The sequence below is a fragment of the Salmo trutta genome, chromosome 4 (genome assembly GCF_901001165.1).
Source record: "Salmo trutta chromosome 4, fSalTru1.1, whole genome shotgun sequence".
NCBI classification, from domain to species: domain Eukaryota; kingdom Metazoa; phylum Chordata; class Actinopteri; order Salmoniformes; family Salmonidae; genus Salmo; species Salmo trutta.
In genome coordinates, this window is record NC_042960.1 from 6,861,729 (window position 1) to 6,885,241 (window position 23,513).

Sequence of the window (23,513 nt, forward strand, 5' to 3'; positions counted from 1 at the left end):
AGTTCCCAGAACAGGCAACATTTTCACTTCCATTCTCAGAAAGTTTAAAAAACATTCCGTTTTCACTGTCAGGAAACATATGGCTTTGGCCCCAGGACCAATGGGAAACAAAAAAAAGTACTTTCGAACAACTTCCAAGGAACCAAATGTGCTAGCTGGGTTGTTTGTTTGATTAAAATACTTTACCTCTAACCTGTCCCACTGCATATGTGCCAACCTGATATTTTTGTTTACTCAGGCCATGCCCACTGTGGCATACGTTTCTGTTTGGAGGAAAATGCCAAATTAGGTTTCGTTTTCGTTTGTTGCTGTATTTCTTTTCAGATATGTCATATGGTGGCGTTCATCACTTTCAGAACGCAGAATGAACGTCCTGTGTTCGTTTAAGATTAGCTGATTATGGATACGTTTAGAAGGCGATAATAATAACACATTTACAATGTTTTCGTGGGGAGAGAACACCCGTGATGGCTTCGGTTTGGAAAAGGCGAACACAGACGGTTGCGTAAATTTCAAACACATGAAACCTCCAATTACGCATCTTTCTGCAGGTCATAAAGTGGTCGCGTTCATCAGAAATAATGGGAAACAAGTGTCCGTCGCTCGGATGCAAGAGGACAAAGATGGGAGAAGGATCACAGGAAAACTGAGTAAGCACCTTTCTATATGTTTTTCCACACCACCAGAGCCCACTTCTTCACAGAACTGCTTAAACAAAATGTTTAAAGCGGGCAATCAGCAGGTGAAACAATAACAAAGCGTCCTCCCCACCCGTTTCTGTAACAAGCTGAGGCATGGGGCTTGAGAAATGTAACCACTCTCAAATTCATAGATAGCGCTATTGAAGGATTAACCATCCATGGTATCAAAATTATAGTTTAACAATGTTTTGAGACTATACAGTGTTTGTTTACATGTACATTGTTTACAAACATTGGAGTAAAACAAGCTTATATTTTGAGTTCTGATGGTGTATGACTGTTGAACTAAGCTCATGAGGCATTTCTAAGTTATATTCTTCAAGAATCAATGAGTACATATTATAAAAAAATGGATGAAGTAGATAATACATGTAATATTTCATGTGTGTAGAGGATGTGGAGTGCAGGGAGAAGATTCTGGCTCTGAGTTGCAGCGATGCCCATATTATTTTACTGTCTGAAGAGGGCCGAGTTTTCTGCCTCACCCAATCATCCAATGTTCCCAGGTGGGTGCTTGGCAGACATGACACATCTTTAGACTTAGGCCTACTCACATTTTAGTGGCTTCTGTCAATTGTAGTAATTGACCATATTGTAATGATTACTTTTGGTTGTCTGTGTTTTCTCAGACCAGTGGGTAACTTGAATCAGGTAATTCAGGTTGCATGTGGAGAACAGCATTCCATTGCACTAACCCAAGGTAAACAAACACATTCTAAATCACTCAGTTTGAGAAGGGATATGATAGGAGGCTGTCTGTGCTCTTTGAATGTCCTTTATACCAAATAGTCTCTGTTCCAGGTACATAGATATCAACATGAGAATACTGGAAGAGATGGAGACCCGCACGTTGTCCATTTTTTTTAAATAAAAAATAAACTGAGGCTTTAATGCTAAAATAGAGATGTTTTATTGGGACATCATCATGCCCAAAGGATCATAGTGCAGAAATAAAAGGTGAAAAAAAACAAATGAGTTTGAGAAGTTTCACAATAGAATTTGAAGTAAACGACATGTATCACATACTAAGAGAAACTCTAACAATGCAGCACAAAGTGTCCTGTGAGATTTCCTATGTACAAATATTATTTTACCTTCCATTATTTAGATGGTAAAGTGTTCACGTGGGGCCAGAACTCCAGCGGTCAGCTGGGTTTGGGGAAGGGAGAGCCCAGCACCTTGTCTCCCCAGCCTGTCAAGTCTCTGTCAGGGATCCCCCTGGCTCAGATCACCGCTGGGGGAGACCACAGTTTCGCCCTGTCCCTCTCTGGAGCCGTGTTCGGCTGGGGCAAGAACAGTGCCGGGCAGCTGGGACTGGGGGACACAATAGGTACCGTATACACAAATATTAGCACGTTACTGTGTTTGGCTATCATTAATAGTTGGTATCTTTTAAAGAAAACTAGTACATTTGATATGTTTGAAGCAGACAGTATGAGTAGATCAAATAGTATATATAGATTTCTTTTTATAGATTTTTCTTTTTACAGTTGTCAAAACAGAAAAAGACAAGCAAAGAAAAAAATCTGTCAAATCTATTTTCTACAGACAGACCTGCTCCAGCTCCTGTTGATTGCCTGAATCTAAAGAAGACCATTACTGTTTCCTGTGGAGTGGAGCATACTGCCGTTCTGACAAAGGTTCTGACGTTTTCTACACAACAATATTTCCAACTGATACTATGTTTTTACTCCCAGTACCATTAAGATCTAAAGAATGTTTGGACCAATGATGTCTTGCTGGTTGCCATCACATACAGTAGAAACATTCATATCAACAACAGGAGCCAAACACATCATCATGATAACTGTGTGAATGGGTTTTGTTCTAGGGAGGTTTAGTGTTCACGTTTGGTTCGGGTCGATATGGACAGCTTGGACACAACTCTCTCAGAAATGAACTACGACCTCGACTGGTGGCCGAACTCTGGGGGGCAAAGGTGACCCAGATAGCGTGTGGAAGGTATGTAGTTACTAGATTGATATAAGTCGTGTGAATCTTCACAATCATATATAGTCAGACAAAGATCAATCTTGAAGTGACACTGGGTGTATTCTGGGATATATCCATTCTTAGGGATCACAGTTGATTTGTGATTTTTTTCCTTTACCTACAATCATGTTTGTCAAATTAGAAACCATACATTGGCGTTTGTGGGCTCCTTCAAAAAGATCTACTCATTTGGGCGTGGAGAGCAAGGGCAGCTGGGAAATGGAGTCAAGATGGATCAGTCTGTGCCTCTGCCAGTACAGCTACCACAGGGTAGTTAAGTCATTTATTTTCCTCTGCATAACGTGACCCATTTCAAACTCAATACAGTACTGAGGCAGAAATGTTGGTCTCTCTAAAATTATAAAATAACAGGTTCATAACATCATAACTGTTTTGGTTAACTTTCAGACTGCATTGATGACCATCAAATTGAACAAACCTTTGCTGGAGGAAACCATTCTTTTGCCTTGTGCAGCTCCGCTAAGGTATTGCGTTTACAGTTAGTTTGTTCTGTTTGTCCTTAGTACTTAACATTGTTTTAATACAGTGCATCACATTGTTATTACAGGAATCAGGAAACGGGTTGAATGACTCCCATCTCGGAAAAGTGACTCAAACATTAGACAATGACATAATTAACAGATGGATCTCGGAATGTGACTCAAAATCATGGAAGAAGAAGATACAGAAGTTAGTATGATACAAATAAACCTCGTCCCCATGCGCAGTACAAATACGCAACTCATGATGGTTGATAATTGGACAAGGCAACACAAACATACATGAGTCAGTGACACTAAACAACTACTGAGGAGATGAAGGTCTATAAGAACTATAAGATTCTTCACTTTTATTTTCAGGGAAATCACAAAAACGTTCTCTTCTGCGTCATGTTTAAATGGGAGCTTCCTGGACAAAAGGTAAGAACCCACTGCCTATCCATGAATGTTTTATCACATTATTGAATACCTTTTATTGTTTTATTGTTGCATATGTAATTGTATTTCTTGGTCTTATTACTCTAGTCATGATAAACACTACCAAACCTCACTGAAGCACTCTGGCGTGGACTTGTCATCTGCCCGACTGGCTTTTAAAAAGCTTGCAGAAAAGGCCAAAGTCCTGGCTAAGGTATCATTTCCTATATTATATTTATGATCAAATACTTATTTTCAATACTTGTTTGTTGTCCTTGATATTCAATTTGACCAGTCATTGATACTGTAAGCCACGATAAGTCATTTAGTTGTGACCCATAAGCACTCCTTTCATGGTTCAAGGTTGAAGATGTCGTCCAGCGCATACTCCTTCCCTCCCTGAGTAAGGATCCCATTGGGGTGGAGGGTCTGAGGGTGTACCTCATCATCCCTGAGCTCCTGAGGGTTCTCCTAAAACAACAACGTGGCATAGATGTTACTGAGGCCTTCGCTGCTGCCATCCTCAGACTGAACCCAGACAAGTTCCAGGTCCTTGGTAAAGTCACCATCCAACAATATACTTTTTCTTTCTTTCTTTCTTTTTTCTTGTCTTGACTTCTCTTCTCTTCTTCTTTTTTTTAGATATAGCAGGTTCTGTGTGCTGTGGTATTAACTAAACTCTTGTCTAATTCCAACAGTGAGCCTATGGTCGACACTTCCAAACAAGTTCTTCAGAACTGTGGTGAAAACATTCCATTCTGTGTCACCAGAGTATTTCTGTATGTTGGAAAAGAAGGGCTATGCTGTTAATAAACAATTTGAAGGGACTGTAAAGGTTATGGAGAGGCTATATGAGGTAAATATCCATTGCCATAATTGGGTGCTTTCAGAAAGTATTCATACCTCTTGACTTATTCCACATTTTGTTTTTACAGCCTGAATTCAAAATGGATTAAATAGATTTTTTCCCTATACACACACAATACCCCAAAATGACCGTGAAAACATGTTTTCAGAAATATTTGCACATTTATTGAAAATGAAATACAGAAATATCTCTTACATAAGTATTCATAATACTTTGTAGAAGCACCTTTGGCAGCAATTACAGCTGTGAGTATTTCTGGGTAAGTCTCTAAGAGATTTCCACACTTGGATTGTGCAAAATGTGCCCCTTTATTATTTTCTAAATTCTTCAAGCTCTGTCAAATTTATTGTTCAGGTCTTGCCATGAATTTTAAAGTAGATTTAAGTCAAAACTGTAACTTGGCCACTCAGGAACATGTCTTCTTAATAAGCAATTCCAGTGTAGATTTGGCCTTGTTTTAGGTTATTGTCCTGCTAAAAGGTGAATTTATCTCCCAGTATCTGGTGGAAAGCAGACTGAATCAGGTTTTCCTCTAGAATTTTACCTGTGCTTAGCTCCATTCCGTTTTTTTTTTATCCTGAAAAACTCCCCAGTCCTTAACAATTATAAGCATACCCCATAACATAATGCAGCCAACACTATGCTTGAAAATATTGAGTGTGGTACTCAGTAATGTGATGCATTGGATTTGTCCCAAATATAAGACTTTGTATTCAGGACAAAAAGTTAAATGCTTTGCCACATTTTTTTGGCAGTATTACTTTAGTGCCTTGTTGCAAACAGGATGCGTGTTTTGGAATATTTTATTCTGTACAGGCTTCCTTCTTTTCACTCTGTCAGTTAGGTTAGTATTGTGGAGTAACTACAATGTTGTTTATCCATCCTCAGTTTTCTCCTAACATTGGCCTCATGGTGAAATCGCTGAGCGGTTTCCTTCCTCTCCGGCTACTGAGTTAGGATAGATGCCTGTATCTTCATAGTGACGAGGTGTATTGATACACCATCCAATGTGTAATTAATAACTTCACCATGCTCAAAGAGATTCATTGTCTTTTTTAAAAATTCCCCTTCTTTGCGAGGCATTGGAAAACCTCCCTGGTCTTTGTGCTTGAATCTGTTTGAAATGTACTGCTCGACTGAGGGACCTTACAGACAATTGTATGTGTGGGGTACAGAGATGAGGTAGTCATTGAAAAATCATGTTGATTATTATTACAAACACAGTGAGTTCATGCAACTTATGTGACTGGTTCAGCAAATGTTTACTCCTGAACTTATTTAAGCTTGTCATAACAAAGGGGTTGAATACTTATTGACTCAAGACATTTCAGCTTTACATATTTTATTAATTTGTAAAAGATTCCTTAAACATAATTCTACTTTTTGACATTATGGGGTATTGTGTGTAGGCCAGTGACAAATCTAAATTGTATCCATTTGAAATTCAGGCTGTAATGCAACAAAATGGGAAAATGTAAGGGCTGTGAATACTTTCTGAAGGCACTGTATAGTGCATTCAGACCCTTTTACTTGTTCCACATTTTGTTATGTTACAGCCTTATTTTAAAATGGATTAAATATTTTTTCTCAATCTACACACAATACCCCGTAATGACAAAGCAAAAACAGGTTTTTAGAAATGTTTTGAAAATGTATACAAATAAAAAAGATACCTAATTTACATAAGTATTCAGACCCTTTGCTATGAGACTTGAAATTGAGCTCAAGTGCATCCTGTTTCCATTGATCATCCTTGAGATGTTTCTACAACTTGATTAGAGTCCACCTGTGGTGAATTCAATTGATTGGACATGATTTGGAAAGGCACACACCTGTCTATATAAGGTTCCACAGTTGACGGTGCATGTCAGAGCAAAAACCAAGCCATGACGTCGATGGAATTGTCCGTAGAGCGCCGAGACAGGATTGTGTCGAGGCACAGATCTGGGGAAGGCTACCCAAAAAAGTCTGCCACATTGAAGGTCCCCAAGAACACAGTGACCTCCATCATTCTTAAATGGAAGAAGTTTGGAACCACCAAGACTCTTCCCAGCGCTGGCCCCCTGGTCAAACTGAGCAATCGGTGAAGAAGGGCCTTGGTCAGGGTGACCAAGAACCTGATGGTCACTCTGACAGGGCTCCAGAGTTCCTCTGTGGAGATGGGAGAACCTTCCAGAAGGACAACTGCATCTCTGCAGCACTCTACCAATCAGGCTTTTATGGTGGAGTGGCCAGATGGAAGCCACTCCTCAGTAAAAGGCACATGACAGCCCACTTGGAGTTAGCCAAAAGGCACCTACTGTAAAGGACCCTGACCATGAGAAAAAACTCTGGTCTGATGAAACCAAGATTGAACTCTTTGGCCTGAATGCCAAGTATCACATCTGGAGGAAACCTGGCACCATCTCTACGGTGAAGCATGGTGGTGGCAGCATCATGCTGTGGGGATGACTTTTCAGTGGCAGGGACTGGGAGACTAGTCAGGATCGAGGGAAAGATGTACGGAGCGAAGTACAGAGAGATCCTTGATGAAAAGTGCTCTGTAGTAGGTTAGGACCTCAGACTGGGGCGACGGTTCACCTTCCAACAGGACAACGACCCTAAGCGCATGGCCAAGACAACGCAGGAGTGGCTTTGGGACAAGTCTCTGAATGTCCTTGAGTGGCTCAGCCAGAGCCCGGACTTTAACTCGACTGAACATCTCTGGAGAGACCTGAAAATAGTGGTGCAGCAATGCTCCCCATCCAACCTGACAGAGCTTGAAAGTATCTGCAGAGAACAAATAGGAGAAACTGCCCAAACACGTGTGCCAAGCTTGTAGCGTCATACCAAAGAAGAATCAAGGCTGTAATCGCTGCCGAAGGTCTGAATACTTATGTAAATGCGATATTTCAGATTTTTTTAAATATTTAATACATTTGCAAAATATCTAAACCTTGTTTTGCTTTGTCATTATGGGGTATTGTGTGTAGATTGATGAGGAATAAGGTTGTAACGTAACAATGTGGAAAAAGTCAAGGGGTCTGAATACTTTCCAAATGCACTGTATTGCATGAAAAACAGCAATGTATGCTCCAGTAACCTCTGTTTTGTGCAGGTCAATTGCAACAGACACATCAAAATTTCGGCAAGCAATTTCCACGTCAACCGAGCCAATCGTATGCTTGAGAATGTGAGTAGCCTATCTCATAAAATGACTACAGGTTGGTATCAAAATGGGTAATTATGGGCATGATGTCACTGAAATCTACAAAGAGTGGAAAATGATTTAGTAATTTCTAATCCTCTTTAGATGCTCAACACATTTGCATATAATGACTACAGAAAACTTTCTGAGGTAAGCAATGAAAGTCAACACCAAGCAATTCAAAATAGATTCTTTCACAATGTATTTGTGTGTGTGTGTGTGTGTGTGTGTGTGTGCGCGCGCACACTACTGTTCAAAAGTTTCGGGACACTTAGAAATGTCCTTGTTTTTGAAAGAAAAGCTAATTTGATGTCCATGTAGACAATGTTGTAAATGACTATTGTAGCTGGAAACAGCAGATTTTTTTTTTTTTTATGGGATATCTACATAGGCGTACTGAGGCCCATTATCAGCAACCATCACTCCTGTGTTCCAATGGCTAAACCAAGTTTATCATTTTAAAAGGCTAATTGATCATTAGAAAACCCCTTTGCAATTGTTAGCACAGCTGAAACGTGTTGTGCTGATTTTAAAGAAGCAATACAAGTGGCATTCTTTAGACTAGTTGAGTATCTGGAGCATCAGCATTTGTGGGTTTGGGCGAAACCTGGAGGGGGGTGGAGATAAGCACAGGTGAAACAGATCAAGGCGTGACACACCTGTTGTATTCGGCGCATGTGACGAATACGATTTGATTAACTGATTTCTTTCTTATACCAGGACTTCTTTTATTCATTTCACCGGCAGTCCTGCGTCTTCAACATAGAGGCTAAATATCTAGTTTATCAATTGGAATGGAAGTACAGAGTAAGTTGTTTTACAAAATGTGGTGTTTATTAAAGTACCACGTTAATTTACTACACTGCTATCAGATGTGAAAAATGAAGGCTGAATGTTGCCATATCTCAAATGTGTTCCTTTTTTTTAGGTTGTCCTCTGTGGACCTTTAGACTTTTGTATCCCTACAATACATGTGAACAGAGAGAAAGCACTGGAAGATGCTTTCCAGCACCTTCGACAAAGTGGGCACAACTTCACAATGCCTTTGAAGGTTGTTGTTAGCTAGGTTTTATAGTTTGTTTGAAATGTTTAGTTTTACTTTGTAGCTATAAAGGAGAACTGAACTTTGAAAAGGGTAGTGATTGAAACAAGTAGTACATACACAAGGACTTTGTACTTACTTTGCCTAATACAGAGGTAGATGTTAAAGTATTTTCACTTTCGAGTCCTTATTCAGGAGTAAATAGTGTATTTTTTTGGTCTCCAGGTGGAGTTTGAAGCAGAGAATGGTGTTGATCAAGGTGGTGTTTCACTGGAATTCTTCAGGCTCCTGGGGAGGGAACTTCTCACAATGGAACCAAAGACACTGGAGGTTTACGAGTCTGGACTTGCATGGTTCACAACAGATGTATGTTCCATATTCAGTTCCATAGTGTTCCCAGATTCAACTCAATCTTTCCTCCACAATTTTGTTTTATTTATTAACTTAGAAATATAAATTAGAAATGTATCTGTTATACTGTTAAATATTGAAAGTATTGACTATTTTTTTTTTTTTTATTATTTTTTATTTATATATTTTTTTTATATCCATAGGATGGCGGTATCAATGACGAATTCTACTTACTTGGGCTGCTCTGTGGGAAGGCCCTGATAAATAAGTGTGTTCTGAACCTCTGCTTCCCTCTGGCTCTCTTCAAGAAGCTTCTGGGTTTGACTACAACATTGGATGACCTTAAAGAGTTGTCTCCATCTGAAGCAAGGTAAAATTATTCTAAGGAAAAACAAACGGGTGACTGCCAAAATAAAGGAAACACCAACATAACGTGTCTTAAAGTTCCAATGCAACTGTTTTTTTTTTTTAATCATCACACTATCAAATAATTTCTGGATAACAAAGAACCTTACTGTAATTGTTGGTCAAAAAGAAAGAAATTGCTTCATAGCAAAGAGCAATTTCTCAAGCAAGAATTTTGCTTGAGAATTTGGAAAACTGAAAATTTGCTGTTATTGGCTCTCTTTCTTATTGGACTATTAACTAATTTACCTCCAAGGTGACGTCTGATCATCCGAGGGAGTTTTGGAAGGCCAAATTTCAGGCAGCCTTTTCAAATAGCTCTTACACTAAATAATATGATGATGTTCACAATTTCACAGTATTATTCACACTTTATAGTGTGGAAATATATTTAACACAGGAAAATCATGTTTTTGACTGCACTGGGCCTTTTAATAGGGCTCTGAGCCACCAGATACAGCCTTGGCATACATTCTAGAAATTTGGAACTCTATTGGAGGGATGTGACACCATTCTTCCGCGAGAAATTCCATAATTTGGTGTTTTGTTGATTGTGGGGGAAACCGCTCTCTGTTACCACCCTAGAATCTTCCATAAGTGTTCAATTGGGTTGATCTGGTGACTGATGGACGCACTGTTAATTACTTAACTCAGGAACCACATGTGTGAAAGCACCTGCTTTCAATATACTTTGTATCCCTCATTTACTCAAGTGATTCCATTATTTTGGCAGTTACCTGTATATGTTCATGTCTTCAACTGCTGGCTGTTGATTTAAAGACTCCCTACTACTGTATCTCAGCATTTCAGGAGGATGTTTCAATACTCCAGCAAAGTTAAAGTTTCATCTCCTTCAAGTTGGTGGCAGCTCAGTTGCTACTAGTTTGGGTGTTACAAAGCACTTTATTTTGACAGTTGTTTTATAGATATACTACACCATCTCCTCATATCACATTTATACTGTTTTATTTGTTTAAAATTAGCTGCTTGCAGTATGTGTTGGATGAAGATGAGGTTGAAGCGCTGGATTTGGTTTTCATGGTAAGAGAGAATTGATACCTTTTAGTTGTTTTTGGTAGCCTACACAGGTAACCCCGGCTGACGCAGTAATCTTTGTCTTTCAAAGGATAAAGGGCAAGAACTGATACCAAATGGAGAGGAGCTCCCAGTTACCATGGTCAACAGGTATATTTGATGATAGTAATCTTATCAATGTATAAATCTTATGAATCTCTTGAATTAACGAAAGGATTCCACAGGATGTGTTTTATACTCATAAACAAACATTGTTCTGCCATATATCATTCACAGGAAGAAATATGTTGACTTGTACGTTGACATGAAGCTCAACAAGTTGGTGCAGAGCCAGTTTGCAGACTTTGAGAAAGGCTTCCACAAAGGCTGCCCTATACAGGCATGGAGGATGTTTCTACCTGAGGAGCTGATGACACTTCTACAAGGAGATGACAACTACGAGTGGGACAAGATGAGAGAGGTAGAATTCTACCTGTTTAGATAAGTCATTAAAGTACATAAACAATAATAATATGAAAGTTCATACATGTATGGTAGCCTATAAGCAGCTCTACGCTCCCAGTGGTTAAATCTGGTCCCATACTGTTTGGGTTATAGTCTATGGCTATAATACAGTGGCATGGTCTACTGTACATGTGGTTGTTTCATTATGTTTTTCTGTGCGCTAACAGAATGCCAAGTATCAAGGATATAGGCCCACCGATGACATCATCCAGAACTTCTGGATAGTTTTCATGGAGTTCTCTGAGGAGCAAAAGAAGAAGTTCTTAAGTGAGTTAACAGTCATGATTTAACTAACTTAAAATAAATCATTGTAACATAATTGTATCGCTCCAGAAATGCTTGGTCGGTGGATAATTATTATCCTCTAATTTCTAGCTTTTCTGACTGGAACGGACAGACTGCCCAGAGGACTTAGTCTCTCTAAACTGCAGATGCAAATCACGTCTATGGGCAGTACTGATGCTGATGAATATTATCCGAAAGCACAAACCTGCTCTGTGACGTTATGCCTCCCTAACTACAGCAGTATCGACATTCTGCGGGAGAAACTTCTCCATGCGATCACCCACTGTGACGTGTTTGGAGATTTGTGAAATGGTTACTGGGAAGCATGTTGTATTTTTTATCCTTGCCAGTCAACAATATTATTATTATTATTATTATTATTATATTAATGTTAAGTCAATGAAACCCATTCAGAGCTAACAACTGACAATCTTCATATTAAGTAGTCTTAAATATAGTTTTTCTATTTAAATGACTTTATTGCGCAATGTGGACCAATATAATTATGTATTTCTTGACATGTACTACTCGTGTTTCCTTCATGCACTAGGATAACTGGATACGTTATTTGAATATCTGAACGACGTGCTGTCTTTGGAAATAAAATGGTTTATAACTGCGAATGAGTGCAATAGTAAAAAGAGCCACTGTTAATAAAGAGTTGTGGAAGTTTTCGTAAAATACTGTTTTTAGGTAATTATGCAAATACTAACATTTGTGCAAATAATTTAGAATGCCCATTGCAATTAAAACGTTGTATATGCCTCTATAGTTGGTTTATTCTATTTTACATATTATATTCTGTACATCGCATGATTCGGATAGATTTTGCTGACACCAATCATGCTCGTCACTAGATTCTATACCCACAGTCATAAACCCCGCCCGTTTCTGAAATGTCTCTTCATAAAATGTGATTTAAAACCTTACCCTAACCACACTGTTAAACGTATGCCAAACGGAGTCTTAAATGAAGACAAATGTTTTATTTTCCCATATTTTATGTCTGTGGAATCTGTGGGTATAGACGTGTAAACCCAAAGTCACGTGTTGAGTGACGAAGAGCGTCAACCAGCATCACAACTTCCTTGTTATTGTCGAAACGACCAGCTAGTGGAATTCAGGAATGCATCTATACAGGTAAAACGCATGCTATGTTTTTGCTTTAAATCACGTAGCTACGTTTTGTGCAATTGTTTACATGTCTATATGTGAACGTTGAAGAGTCTGAAATGCAGATAGATTCACTAGATTGGCTAAATATGTCACGCTTGCTAGTATTCTGAGAAATGGACGCATTTGTAAATCTCGTTAAGCCCTACCCGTTAGCTGTCGTTTTTATCCGTATAGCTAGTTACCGACCGCTAGCGGAGACGATGAAGTGACACGATTGACTAGCTACTGTAACTATTTTACATAGTTAGAGGCTATAGCTAACTATATAACTATATACAGTAGCTATACAGCCATATGGTGGTCCCGTCCAGACGATATTGGATGTAAGCATAGAGCAATAGTTGGAATCTTACGTCAGCCAAAGTATACCCATCTGCTAGCGCAAGCTCGGGAATCCTCCCTTGCACATTCATTCATTGTCAATGTAACACCCTTTCTGCCGTAACCATCAAACTATCATCATCCATAAGGCCTCTATCTAGCTATAAGCCACATGCGTAACTATGACACATGCAGAATTAATGTGTCTTGTCTGAGCATGACAGATTGTATTTGCATTTGTAAACTGAAAGTGCCACTTGACTTCCAAGGAAAGGATGGGCCCATGTCTCCATGTTTACTTCCAAGAGGGCACGGAACCTTTAGAGTAGTCTCTCTCTCTCCTCTCTCTGCCTTCACCTTGGCTAACTCTGTCCAAAGCATGCACGTTGGGAGTGGATTGCGTTAAGGCAGGACAGTTGGTGCTGCTTAAACAGGGATTACAGAGGCACTGGGCTTATTTAAACAAGCTGGTGGTGCTTCCACCTTATATTTTCAGCGCTCATGTCACACACACACGCACACCCAGCGCCAGGCTCCACCCCAGGCAGTGTTTACCCAGCCTCGCTTCATTTTTAAAACATGATCCAACATATCAGATGATGAGTGCACTGTAAGGGCCAATGATGTGATCTGACTACCATCTGTCACCCTTCTCCTCCTCCTCCCCTGTTTCTCCCTTCCAGGCTTGTGATTTACACCAAGGGGAGAAGGCAGGGCCGCCTTCTAGCCTGAAGCTCTCCTCCTTCTTCCCCTCCTTCCCACTGTCTTTCACTCTCTACTTCCCTCCATCGCTCTCTCTCTCCTTCCCTCCTTCCCACTCTAAGCCATGATGCTGTGCTGGGGCAGTACTGTGGAGGGCCAGCTGGGTATCGGCGGAGCGAGGGACCCCGTGTGCGAACCCCGGAGCTGCCAGGCGTTCAATGGGCGCGGCCTGAAGGAGGTGGCGTGCGGCGGGCGCCATTCGCTATTCCTGTTGCGTGATGGGAGAGTGTACACGTGCGGCTCCAACCGCTGTGGGCAGCTGGGCCACGACAAGCCGGGGGACTCGCCAGGTAAGCTGCCAGTACCAGCCAATTAGCAATCTGCAGATGTTAGCTATCAGGCTAACACTGTTTGATGTTTATTTGTGGTACAACCTGTGTTTGTTGATATTGTGGGTGGATTAAAAAAAATCTGCTATACTGAATTCCCAATCTAGTGGGATATTACGTCTTATTGTACTTGGCTGCAACTCTAACGTGTAAGCGCAGGGAAATCTGCCAATGAGCAGATTGGCAGATTTGTTCTCTACTATAATGAAACGTTATACCTGTGTCACAACGTTTGTTTAGACCCCCCCCCCCCCCCCCTCTTAATACTACAGTAGCATTTAATCTCTCTTGCAATGCAGACTATATGAATTCATGTTGGATTAGGTTCTATTTACTAAACAGAGGGATAATGCCTGGGAGGAAGGAGGTATGACAATCTTAAAGCTCATGTCATTTATGACATTTAGGAAGCGTCCCAAATGGCACCTTATTTCCTATAAAGTGCACTACTTCTACAGTGTAAAAGTAGTGCACTATAAACGAAATAGGGAGCCATTTGGGATGAATCCTCACTGGTAGCTCACTGGCTCCTAGGCTAAGCCAGGAGAGTTGATAGGTTGGAGGAGCACTATTTCCAGGACTCAGGAGTGTGTTGTCACTCATATGGCTTTTTAATGAGATCTCAGGCACCAATGATCTGCTGTGTGTGTGTGTGTGTGTGTGTGTGTGTGTGTGTGTGTTTGGTGTAAGGGTCATATTTATGTTTAGCCATACAACCATACGCTTGACGACTGCTTCTGGAAACTACCATGAAACGTTGATTATTGTTGGAAGCACTCCCTTTGCCACCAGTCATTCTCAGAGCACTATTTCATTTAATAGGCCTATTTATTGACCAGTTGGGCCGATAACACCAGCCTTACCATACGCAAAGGCAAGGATACCGTTCTTTCTCTGTACTGAAAGGGATCAGTCTTAACTTGACTGGTGCCATTTTATACTTTTTTCGGAATTATATTAACAGTGGACTGACTAATGGACAAAATACTGAAATATTGTTTTTGAGTGAATTAGCCCTTTAAAGCGTCAACCCTTAGTTGAAACAATAAAAAGCAGTCTCCTCTATTTTGGTAAAAAGCTGAGGAATGGGCCTGGAGATATTTAAACCCTCTCAAAATCACAGGCAGAGCAATGTATGAAAGGACTGACCATCCAACATATTCAATTTATAGTTTTAAGCATGTTTAGAGGCTATATAGTGTTTGTTTACATTTACAATCTTTGCAAACATTGGAATAGAACAAGCTAATATTTTGGGTTCTGATGGGGTTTGACAGTTGCACAAAGCTCATGACTTATTTATAAGTTATATTTTTCAAGAATCAGTGGGTAGGTCTATATATAATTTACATGTCCAAAAATGGATGCAGCAACTGAAGATTGAAACCTTAAAAACAGGCAATGTTAAACTGGGCCAATTTGTTATTTTGTAAATAATCCATTATCAAAACAAGAAAAAAAAAATGTAATCCTTATTTTACCAGGTAAATTGACTGAAAACATATTCTCATTTACAGCAACGACTTGGGGAATAGTTACAGGGGGATGAATGAGCCAATTGGAAGCAGGGGATGATTAGGTGACCGTGAAGGTATGAAGGCCAGATTGGGAATTTAGCCAGGACACCGGGGTTAACACCCCTACTCTTACGATAAGTGCCATGGGATCTTTAGTGACCACAGAGAGTCAGGAAACACGTTTAACATTCCACCCGAAAGACCACACCCAATGTCCCCAGTCACTGCCCTGGGGCATTGGGATATTTTTGTGGGGGACCAGAGGAATGAGTGCCTCTTACTGGCCCTCCAACACCCCTTCCAGCAGCATCTGGTCTCCCATCCAGGACCAACCCTGCTTAGCTTCAGAGGCAAGCCAGCAGTGAGATGCAGGGTGGTATGCTGCTGGCATATAAGACTTTGAGACTAAATGCCCTATAATAGTATATTTCTGCCGCACAGGTAGTTTGTATGACGCTGCGGTACAATACTGTATGCTGTGAAATATGTTTCTCCTTTCATCTTATGACTGGTTTCTACTGTGCTGTGCGTGCCCGCATTCCTATGAAGCTGCTACTCACTGCTATATCGCATGCAAACCACCACCACCCAACCACTCTCTAGGCTACACGGTCGGCCACACAGATCTGTGTACAGGAACTGAGGCACGGCAGGAGGAGACTTGTTGGGATGCATTATTTAGTCATCACACATGTGTTCTTGACTTCCAATTCTCAGATGATATTTAACTGTAATTATAGGTGCTAAAGTGCTGAGGTAAAATGTATAATGTTAAGGTATATCATTTTTAAGACACAAATGAAATAATTGAATTTGAAAGCAAAGCAGTCTGATGAAACGTATAGGCCTAATGCTGAAACATATTGTTTTTTTTAAATAATAAAGAAGTATTTTTCTCCAAGAGTGATTGAAAATATCAGATAAGAAATGACCGACAGTAACCCATGTTTATTTTGCTCTCAGTTCTTCCTAACATGCCTCCATGATAAGTGAAACTGAAATGTTGAGCTAGATAGTTAGAATGCACTGGGACATTCCAGAAGATGGTTGGTCAGATAGTGTATCCACACTAAATACTCGAAGTGGGTTTGGTCTCTATGGCTTCCAGACAAAGGCCTAGCATACCCTTCTAGAATACTCATACCAGCAGAACAGACAAGAGGATACATTGAGTAAAGACACTTCCTTTTCTCATCCACAGTATAGTCTAAGGTGCACCAGTCCTAAAACTGGTACAGGTGTAAGATCTTAATTGGACCAGTTTCTCATAGCAGGAAAATAATCCTGCAGCAACCGGAAATGTGAATTATTGTGTGGGTTATAATTAATGGACATTTTTGTAGTGGTTGATACGTTTTTAGTTAGGGCAAATAAAGTCAGACATTGTAAAGTGGAAATGATAAACTTTAGAAGCCTTTTTAAACCTTGAATAGACTACAAGTTTGTGTTTCCTGCAATGCAGGACGTTTCCTGAAACAACCGGGTGATCAAATTAAGATTGTGAATCATTCATTCTAGACACTAGTCTTTCTAGAGAGCCTGGCTAAAGTCTGTCATACCCTCCCCTCCCTCCCCACTCCTCCCTCCCCCTTCGTCCCTCCTCCTTACCCTCTAGAACTGGTGGTGGCCCTGGATACCCAGAAGATAGGGGTGGTATCGTGTGGCCAGGCCCACTCCATGGCGCTGAATGAACAGGGCCAGGTGTTTGCCTGGGGGGCCGGTGGAGGGGGCCAGCTGGGTCTGGGGACCGCAGAGGAGACCGTCCCAATCCCCAGGTGACCCAGCATGCTAGAACATACATTATTGAAGCTTTGCTGAGGAATAGCCTACTGGAAGAGGTACATGAAAACCAATGGAATTGTGAGAACTGCATGTGATGGCTAAATGCTAGGACCATAGACTTTTTAAAACCAGAGCTGCAACATAGCGATTCTTCCAGGAAGGCTTACGAAACAGACCAGGTTGGGTTTGAGAAGTCAATGAGAGAAGTGAGAAATTCTTGGTGGTTAATTTTCTCAAAATCTAAAGGCACAACTGAGATTCGAGCCAATGTCTTCAGTAGTTGAACATGTTATTTCTCCAACCTCGTGAAAGTGACAAACTGCCGTTTTAATTTTCGTCAAAAACAACTTTATGTAGAAGGAGTGCCTTTGATTTGACGGCCTGCACAGTTCGGCGCTAGATGACCGTTCGACCCGATGACGGGTTTCTGCGCATGGGCTTAGCTAGCCAACGTCGCCATGATGTCACCTACAGTGTGATCGGGGGTTATTATTGGAGAAGCAGTTTCTGCCCATCTTCATACTGTACTGTCTTTGCTGGGAGGGTTACAAAGGCTACAACACGTACAGTGTTCTAGATGTTGATTATACAGGGATTGTAAAGCTAACTGTACATTGCATGTAGTTGGTTAAAATCTGCCCAATACTGCAGAGTTGTTCAGGCATTGGCCTCACAACTCAATGCAGCTCCTGTATTTCTCAGGTTGATCAAGAAGCTGTGCGAGCATCGCATCTCTCAAATAATGTGTGGCAACAAGCACTGCATCGCACTCTCTAAAGGTGAGAATGAAGCCAACAGCAACACCTCACACACTACCACTGATACTGTAGCACTACACACCAAAGTTACTAGCTTAACAGCTAATGCTAGGCTAATGCTAGGTTAATGCCAGGCTAATGCTAGGCTAACCCCCTCTTTTCTCTCCCAGACGGTCAGCTGTTCACGTGGGGCCAGAACTCGAGCGGTCAGCTGGGTTTGGGGATGGGAGAGCCCAGCACCTTGTCTCCCCAGCCCCTCAAGTCTCTGTCAGGTATCCCCCTGGCTCAGATCACCGCTGGGGGAGACCACAGCTTCGCCCTGTCCCTCTCTGGAGCCGTGTTCGGCTGGGGCAAGAACAGTGCCGGACAGCTGGGGCTAAATGACAAACAGGGTAGGCTAACTAACTAATACGTCGATGAGACACACGTAGAGAGAAGTAATGCACCCCAATAGACTGAGGAAGCCTGTTGGACTACAGACCCATAGCTATATGGGTCCAAATGCCCAATCGTTTCTCCGATATGTGATTAAATGAATGATGGCTTGTAAGCAGTTCATAAGCAGACCTTCATATAAAGCAATATGATGTTCTGAAGGTAACACGGAATATGTGTGTGTGTGTGTGTGTGTGTTACTTCCTTTCTACAGACCGGTCTGTCCCTTGCCACATCAAGTTCCTCAGATCCCAAAAAGTGGTTTATATCAGCTGTGGAGACGAGCATACAGCTGCCCTCACCAAGGTGAGGAACACAACTGTCCTCCTGTGTATCTGTCATGTGTTTATAGTCACGTAATGAAGCTGTCATATAGTCTTCAGGTGATGGTGGGATTTGAGAAAGCACAGTACTGAAAAAGGACCTGCTGTCTCGTAAAACCTTTAATCCATGAAGGTGTTCATGCCTTTGCAGAATTCTCATGTTTGTTTTGGAGGGTGAGGAATATGCATGTGGAATTGTGTTGAGCTATGACAGACTGTCCTTCAGCATTCCTTCTCGCATACTTTTATTGTAATTGAAGCCTCGCTCTGTGTTTGATTGACAGGATGGGGGTTTGTTTACGTTTGGGGACGGCTCTCGTGGTCAACTGGGTCATGACTCCACCAACAGCGAACCTCTACCCAGACAGGTGCAGGAGCTGATGGGCAGCGAGGTTTCCCAGATTGCCTGTGGCAGGTACTGCACAACCTAGCCTGGTCAGCATAGCATAGCATAGCAAAGCATAACTTAGTAAAGCATAGCCTAGCATAGCATAGCAGTACAATCGAGTACAGGTTTACATCAGATAACTTATGGTATGACTACTTGCCTTCTCTGTCCTAGATTCCTCATACTCTCTCTCTATCTTCTCCGTCTCGGTTTCAGACACCACACCCTGGCGTTTGTGCCTTCCTCCGGTCTGGTGTATGCTTTCGGTTGTAACACCAATGGTCAGCTGGGCACCGGGACACGAGGTGACATCAAAAGCCCACTTCCTGTCAAAAGCAGCCTCACGGGAAGTCCTCGTCATATGTCAGGTAACTGGATGATTCACGACACCTGTGCCTCTCAAGTCAGTTATTGAGAAGCCAGCCATGAGATATGATCCTAAACTTTAGACGCTATGTCTATTGAACCCATGGAGACATCTTATAGCTATGTACAATTGTTCATTCTGAAAGTGACTATAATTGGTTTTTAAAGAGAACGCATACTAGGACGTTGAAAGGAACAGCACACGAGTGCAAGGACTCGTTCAGATACGTCTACAGCCTGTTCAGTGATTCATATAATGTACTGTATATAAAACTATGACTGGAGGGAGAAAGGTCACTAGGTCACTATAATACGCTTATTAACCATGCGTATTAAAAGTCTATGAATGGGATAAATTCAATGTTCAAAGAATGAAATAGTATCAAAATATCTCCATGTGGTAAAATGTTTGACATTATTTCAGCAACACGGATGTTTCTAGAGTGACCTGTGTTAGGTTGTGAGTGGTCTATGAAACAGGATTCTCAGTGTTTAACACACTGATTGATGGTCTTTGAGGAGGATTGCTTAGCTTGTATTGCTTTCCTGCCATCTAGTGGACTAAATCAACATGTAGGGAGCTTCTCGGTGTAGGGCAGCGTTTCCCAAACTGGGGAACCCAGGGGGTGCACATTTAGTTTTTTGCCCTAGCGCTACACAGCTGGTTCAAATAATCTATTTGATTATTTGAATCAGCTGTGTACTACAGCAAAAACCAAAACATGCACCTTTTTGGAGTTTGGAAAATGCTTGTGTAGGGTGAAGATGCCCCTAGACACTGATCTTAGGTTAGCATTTTTCCCCACTAATAGTTAAGATTAGAATATGGGGGAAGGGAAGCTGATCCTAGATCTGTCCCAAAGGGAAACTTCACTCAGGAGCTATTTTCTATAAGCATAAACTGTTCCCGTAAGTCACCACAATGCTGTTGAGCTAGCCAATTTAAACCAACAGTCAGTAACTCTTTCCTCTCCTTTCCTCTTTCTAGGGCCAGATCATTATGCTATTACAAAAATCAACTGTGGAGGGGACCATAACTTCCTATTGTACTCAGATGACAAGGTAAAGGCTTCACATAATCGTTTCTCAGCTTTTGGTCATTAACTGATGTAATAGTACAGGGACCGTATTCATAAAGCATCTCAGAATTGGAGTGATCTAGGATCAGTTTAGCCTTTTAGATCATAATGAATAAGATCACATGCACAGGGGGGCCCTGATCCTAGATCAGCTCTCTTACTCTGAGACGCTTTATGAGTACAGGCCCAGACATTGAATTGAAAGACATTAGATTTTCTCTTTCAGGGATGGGAAGAATATGCTTTAGACCAGGGTTCTCCACCCTGTTCCTGGGGAGCTACCCTCCTTTAGGTTGTTTATCCAACCCCAGTTGTAACTAACCTGGTTCAGCTTGTCAACCATTTCATTAATAGAATCAGGTGCGCTAGATTAGGGTTTTAGTAAAAACCTACAGGACGGTAGCTCTTCAGGAACAGGGTTAGAGAGCTCTGCTATAGACCTAGTAGTGAGGAAGGATGCTAATGTGTTTTCATTGAGTGAGTCAGTTGTAGTTTCCTGCCATTAGGTGGAGCTGTTGCTCCAGTTATTGACTAGCTTGAATGTCTGGACTGTCTCTGCTCTGGACAGAGATCTAAGACCAAGGCTGTGTCCCAATTATTTGTCCTACCTCCCAAAATGTGCACCTGTTCACTTCCCTTCACTGGTTCGAAAGAAAAGACTGGTATAATAAATATGGTGGAAACTCCCTCTAGCCGATGCCTCCACCAATCCAATGCTTTTAGATTTGTGGGAAGTAATGAATGAGATATTACTGTGATGTAATAAGCCAAGTAGGCTACATCTGTCTACAACGGATATCCTCCTGTTGATTGCCAGGAATGTGACTTGATAACACCAACACACAGATAGATACTCTCCCTACAATGTACCTGGACCTCTGAGTATTTTATCTGCAAGTAGGAAAGGGAATGAACCCAAAACACACGTCTCTGGATAGCCTTGTAATGTCTACAGTGGAAGCGCTATCGAGAATAACGTTGCTAAATGTAGCCGACTAGCTGATGTGCTACGTTACCTTGACTCCCCCCTGACCCCCTTCTCTCCTCTACAGAGTTCCACCGCTCCTGAAGACTTCCGCGTCACTAACATCAGTAGAAGCATCTCTTTGATAAATGATGCCAGTTTGAATACGTGGAGGATGAAACTCCTAGACAACACAGATTCCACTATCACCAAGTAAGTCAGTGATATGAGTTATTTGGGGAATGGATTCGATTTATCTTGGAAATATGTTTTTTTGTGAACAATTGTTTATCGTTTCCTATGCAGAGAATGACATTTCTTTTAGCAGGACGATGATCCTGGGGTGACCCTTTTTGGGTTCAGCAGCTGGAAGCTCTAGACCACTCTGAAGACTGGTATACGTTTTGATCTGGTTTCAATTGATTGATATAATGTCCTGCATTTATGTCTTGGTCTCCCTCTGCTTTTAGTGACGTCATTCTCCTGCTGTCTTCCACCGCCTGTTGGAACGCCAGCTTCCTGGATGAGAGGTGAGCGTTGATCGACAGCCTATCCAGTTCTTTCACCTGTTTGGAAGGAGACCAGGAAAGGAAGCCATGAGTATTGAGTCACACCCGGTATCTCTCTCTTATGTCTTGTGGGGAAAGGCAGAGCGTTCAGAGGACAAAATCATGTCCTTAATGTCTTTGTCCGACCAACACTAATTCCCATCATGTGCCTACAATTCAAAACTGCTGACCTTAGGGGAAGAGACTCCAGGGGAAATACTCCTATCTAGACACACTGTACAGACACACTGAGATTCCATTAGAGATCCGTGCGGAGATAAAGCACAGATGGCGTGTATGAGGGAGGGGTGGCCATTTTGTGCTGATTCTCCGCCAGATGCCTATCACTTCATGGGAACGACCCCTAGTTCAGAGCCCATCAGCGTAATGGTGTCCTCTAGACTAGAGAAGACCAATAAGCACCTTACTGTATGTCCTGCCCTCTCTGCTAAAGCAGCCTGTCCTAAAACCTACTGGATTTAACAGTTATATAAAACACTGGCAGGTTAAGCCGTTAGCTCAACCGAGAGGGAGAGAGACTATGTATTGCTGGTAGTATGTTATGTTCCCAGTCTCACATCTGTTATTGTTTGTGGAGGTCACTCATTTGTGACTGTGCAGCCCAAGAATGGCTGCATGGTGTTCCTAAAACTAATTTGCTCAATTTGGACCCTTAGAGTATGAAACACACACACAGCATGCCACAAAGCTGCCTGATTCCGGTGGGTACAGAACCACTGTTCCCTAGCTAGCATAACGCCTCTCTACATTCTTAGTGCTTATCGTTCCGGTCGGAGTCTCTGTTTACCAAACAGTCACACAAAGCCAAATCTGGTTTATTATGGCTGAATTATAATTTTTTTATCAATATCTGGAGGTTGTCTGTAAATAGTCGCTGTCCTTCATGCTCACACAACTGCCACGTGCCCAGTTAGAATATAAACTAGAGACTATCTAACCCAGAGGAACGTGTTGTGTGTTCTATTCATCAATGGTTCTACACAAAGACATGGATTTAGTCCAGCCATTTATTTATATCTCTGCTGATGAGTTTTAAAATGGATGTTCTTGTATTTTGAGCAGAACTTCCTTTTTAAGCAACACAGTTAAAACTGATAAAGTCTGGGTAGTTTATCATGGGTTTTTCTGTTTGGTAATTTTTTGGTGGGTTTGGTCTTAAAGGCTCTTTTGTTCTTTGTTTGTTCCCCCAGTGATGACAGCCATTTTAAGACCAACCCTAAAGTCCCTGGCATCGATCTCAACTCAGTCCGCCTGCTGTTTGAGACACTCAGTAAACCGCCCTTCGCCAGACTACTGGAGCAGGTAACAACTCTTGTGTACTATGTCTTATCCCAATACCTGAAAACGGGACCCTCCCTATGCTCAAAAACCTGGGTATGCATAGTCAAAGTGGCCTCCTCCTTCCATCATCTGCACTGATATGAAAGCAATATGAACGATGACCACTGGGTTTCAGG

At 41.5% G+C, this 23,513-nt stretch overlaps 2 protein-coding genes across 5 annotated transcripts in view; both read left to right on the plus strand.

Annotated features, from left to right (window-relative positions):
• The first annotated feature begins 247 nt into the window (after positions 1-247).
• Positions 248-12,056, plus strand: LOC115191765 (probable E3 ubiquitin-protein ligase HERC3). Its single transcript, XM_029749667.1, has 24 exons — positions 248-650; positions 1,093-1,207; positions 1,331-1,401; positions 1,810-2,031; positions 2,250-2,341; positions 2,533-2,663; positions 2,836-2,963; positions 3,102-3,178; positions 3,262-3,383; positions 3,554-3,613; positions 3,719-3,824; positions 3,974-4,166; positions 4,309-4,466; positions 7,576-7,650; positions 7,771-7,815; positions 8,386-8,472; positions 8,594-8,716; positions 8,933-9,073; positions 9,262-9,428; positions 10,447-10,504; positions 10,590-10,648; positions 10,775-10,958; positions 11,170-11,269; positions 11,378-12,056. Exons 1-24 carry the CDS (start codon positions 440-442, stop codon positions 11,593-11,595), a joined length of 2,943 nt encoding a protein of 980 aa, XP_029605527.1. The 5' UTR covers positions 248-439; the 3' UTR covers positions 11,596-12,056.
• Positions 12,057-12,324: 268 nt separating this feature from the next.
• The window catches only part of LOC115191762 (probable E3 ubiquitin-protein ligase HERC3), a 34,526-nt gene continuing 23,337 nt past the window's right edge, over positions 12,325-23,513 (plus strand). Inside the window, exons 1-12 of one of the 4 annotated variants that reach the window (XM_029749659.1) lie at positions 12,325-12,427; positions 13,468-13,836; positions 17,008-17,167; positions 17,877-17,953; positions 18,103-18,324; positions 18,582-18,673; positions 18,975-19,105; positions 19,295-19,446; positions 20,433-20,506; positions 21,576-21,700; positions 21,958-22,017; positions 23,247-23,358. In XM_029749659.1, coding sequence (XP_029605519.1) covers positions 13,611-13,836; positions 17,008-17,167; positions 17,877-17,953; positions 18,103-18,324; positions 18,582-18,673; positions 18,975-19,105; positions 19,295-19,446; positions 20,433-20,506; positions 21,576-21,700; positions 21,958-22,017; positions 23,247-23,358 — 1,431 coding nt within the window. In that variant the 5' untranslated portion in view covers positions 12,325-12,427; positions 13,468-13,610. Of the gene's footprint in view, positions 12,428-13,467; positions 13,837-17,007; positions 17,168-17,827; positions 17,954-18,102; positions 18,325-18,581; positions 18,674-18,974; positions 19,106-19,294; positions 19,447-20,432; positions 20,507-21,575; positions 21,701-21,957; positions 22,018-23,246; positions 23,359-23,513 lie in introns of those variants that run through there. The other 3 variants (XM_029749660.1, XM_029749661.1, XM_029749662.1) reach the window with 3 other exon arrangements.